At 28.4% G+C, this 3,138-nt stretch overlaps 1 protein-coding gene across 2 annotated transcripts in view; it reads right to left on the bottom strand.

Moving 5' to 3' along the window:
- Nucleotides 1-3,138, bottom strand: part of Usp20-33 (Ubiquitin specific protease 20/33) — a 45,676-nt gene that overhangs the window by 30,114 nt on the left and 12,424 nt on the right. For both annotated transcript variants that reach the window (XM_067044793.1, XM_067044792.1), the window contains exon 9: nucleotides 2,117-2,220. In XM_067044793.1, the coding sequence (XP_066900894.1) occupies nucleotides 2,117-2,220 (104 nt within the window). The remainder of the gene's footprint in view (nucleotides 1-2,116; nucleotides 2,221-3,138) is intronic.

Here is a 3,138-nt window from a genome sequence, read left to right as displayed (position 1 = left end):
GAATAATTAAGTAAATGAATAAAATTTAAATAAATAGTTTATGAAATATATGTGGCTCATCTGCTAGAAAAGTGACACAACTCAAAATACCAAATGTTACAGGAGTTGTAAAAGAATATGATATGGGGATCATGATCAAAATTTAAAAGCAATGAGGGAAAATTTTGTAAATAAAATAATACTTTTCTTGTTTAACACAACATTATATACCTGCAGCTATCATGAAACCACAGAAATGTGCTCCTATTTTTACTTAGTTAAAATTATTTGAGAAAGTAAAGAGACAACACTTCACAAAATGGTTTTCCTAATAACTAAAAATAGGTTGGACCTATTTCTAAAATAAAACAAAAAACAATTTTTTTTTTTAGTTGGATCACTTTTCTTGCAGGTGAATGATGTGTAATTTATTTATATAAAAACATAGATACATATAAAGGTAGAGAAATATTGTTAAATATCAACACAAAAGTTCAAGCAAAACAAAGAAAATAAGGATACAGCAATTCACTAAAATTAAATAAATTGAATAAGGGCCACTATATGTGTAAATCTGGGTGTTTGAGAGTGTGTGTGACCACACCAGCATATATTAATTTTTTCAGATGGTAAATTGTAATAAGTTACTTTTATACCTCTTACAAGATTATAAATTTAAAAAATTACCAGCATGTGATTCTATGGATTTGACTTACGTATTACAATTTGCTACCACTGTTTTCTCATAAACCTAAAGAAAAATATATAAACATTTTTGTAACTTTACATCAACGAAACAGACTCAGGAGTGTAGGAAACAGTTTTTTTTTTCAACTGAATTTGGCCATCTAAACATAGATATAAGTCCCAAGGTAAGGACTAAAGTGAAACCACTTATACTGCAAAAATGTGCTGTAGTGTATCTCAATATCACCTTTTCCTATGTACAATTTTGTAATGTTTTCTTCAGTATAAATACAATTTGGTTAAGTAATTTGAATTTGAGTGCTTTTTCAATGTTTTACATACACATACAGTCAAAATTCCCATATAGACACTTCTCTGTAATGATATTTCCTTAACTGACATTTATCCATTCTCGATTGTTGCCTATATTTTTATTCTATTTTTAACTCCCTGTTAATCAGATATTCTATGTAATAGATACAGATAGGTTTTAAGCTGACTATTTTCCGTAGAAGGCAAATTGTAGAAAGACCTAGTTTCCAAATAATTCTAATGCCATCATGTTTACTATTTCTCATTAGCTCACTTATGCTATTGTCGAAGCTTATTGTTTTTCAACAATTTTGTAATTCATGAGTTAAAATATAGAAAATTTTTAACATTCGTTTCTATATCATGCCTGTGATAAGACCATTATTAGGTCCTTTCATATACACTCATCATTAAAGGAGTAAATGAATATCGGTGAGCAGGAAAAGAGTACTGGTATGTAAACGTTTTGTTCGATTCTAAATTGGAAAGCCGCAGGTGAATGAAATTTTATACAAGAAAAACATATTGTAGGAAAAATACTCCCAAAACAGAAATATCATCTCCAAAACCATTCCTCCAGATACAAAAGGTTGTTCCAAGATTTCTTCTCTTTAAACCAACATTGAAAAGAAAATTACCCCATTACTTTATTTAATGTTTTGTTGATTTCCTTGAATTTGTTATACACAATCTTTATACAAACTTATTTTTGCTGAATTTTTTTATGTAGTAAATAATATAAGTTTGAATAAACGAACATTTTTTTATTTTATGTAAATCTTTTGTGTTTTTTATAATATTATCACTAACCAAGTATATTTATAATGTACTTTTTTCACCAAAACGTGGGTTTTTCATTGTATAGTCAGTCATATCTTACATAGAAAAAAAAACAAACAGTTTTTTAGAAAAATTATAACTAAAAGCACTGTCCTGATGATGGGCATTAAAAATCACCTTTTGCATTTTAGGATGCAATTATTTGTAAAGTACATAGTGCTACAATGAAAAAGTTTTTTTTGCCTGTTGATTGATGATGGTTTTAGATACACATTATGATAACTGTTTATTAATTAAACTCAATAAAGTAAAATTTAAAAGTGATAAATAAATAGTAAACAATTTATATACATCATACCCTATTGCAGGTCAAACATTGTACAGAGCTTAGCAGAGTGCCATTAAATACATCAGATACGATACTTCGATAACTCAGCTGTTTTTTCACTTTGATAGGGGTACCTAAAAATCAAATAATATATCATATATATGTATACATAGTTGACCGTAAAGATTTAAAAATAACAAGATGGTCAGGGTTGTGGTCAAAAAAAGAACAAATAGTTTCAAACTATTTTAATGTCCGACGTTTCGCCCCACTTTACAGGGCTTCATCAGGGCTGTTCAATGTTCAGGGCTCGGTTCAACCGTTTGCTTTGAACAGCCCTGATGAAGCCCTGCAAAGTGGGGCAAAACGTTGGACATTAAAATAGTTTTAAACTATTTGTTCTTATTTTGACCGCAACCCTGACCATCTTCTTATATTCAAATAATATATCATTCAATTTAATCAGAAAATTAAAAAAAATTTATAATTATCAAAGGAATGAATTATACTGTTACAAAAGAAACAGAAAAAGACTAAAAAGAACAGAAAAATAAATAATCTTAAGAGTTTACTGAAAGATACTAAAAGGTATGAGCCCTGGCTCAATTATGGTGAAAAATAATAACCTTCTGATCAACCTTTTAGAACACTTTTATTTTAATTGATTGATCTGATTAATTGATTGATATGATGAAACTGGCTTACTTAGTGACCAATAGGAGCATTCCAAAAGTGAAATCTTCTCTAACAACTATTGAGATCTTAGTTATAACCAATAATGTATGTTTAGTCCCTTCTAATTGAAATGTGTCATTCCTTTATAATCCTTTACAAATTGGTATCAGTTTTATATGGATGTTGTATGACACTATGGTTGAAGTTCACTATTTTGAGAGCAAAGCCAACTTTCTATCAAGAAATCCGCAGAACAAAGATATCAACCTATCTATCTACCTAATTAGAGAAGGCATTAAATAATTTGTTACATTTCAAAAAATTCAAATGTAATGTTACATTTCAAAAAATTCAAATGTAATGTTACATTTCAAAAA

The sequence above is a fragment of the Halyomorpha halys genome, unplaced genomic scaffold (assembly GCF_000696795.3).
Source record: "Halyomorpha halys isolate HHAL.00 unplaced genomic scaffold, Hhal_1.1 Scaffold273.1, whole genome shotgun sequence".
Taxonomy (NCBI): Eukaryota; Metazoa; Arthropoda; class Insecta; order Hemiptera; family Pentatomidae; genus Halyomorpha; species Halyomorpha halys.
This window is presented reverse-complemented; position numbering and strand designations above follow the sequence as displayed.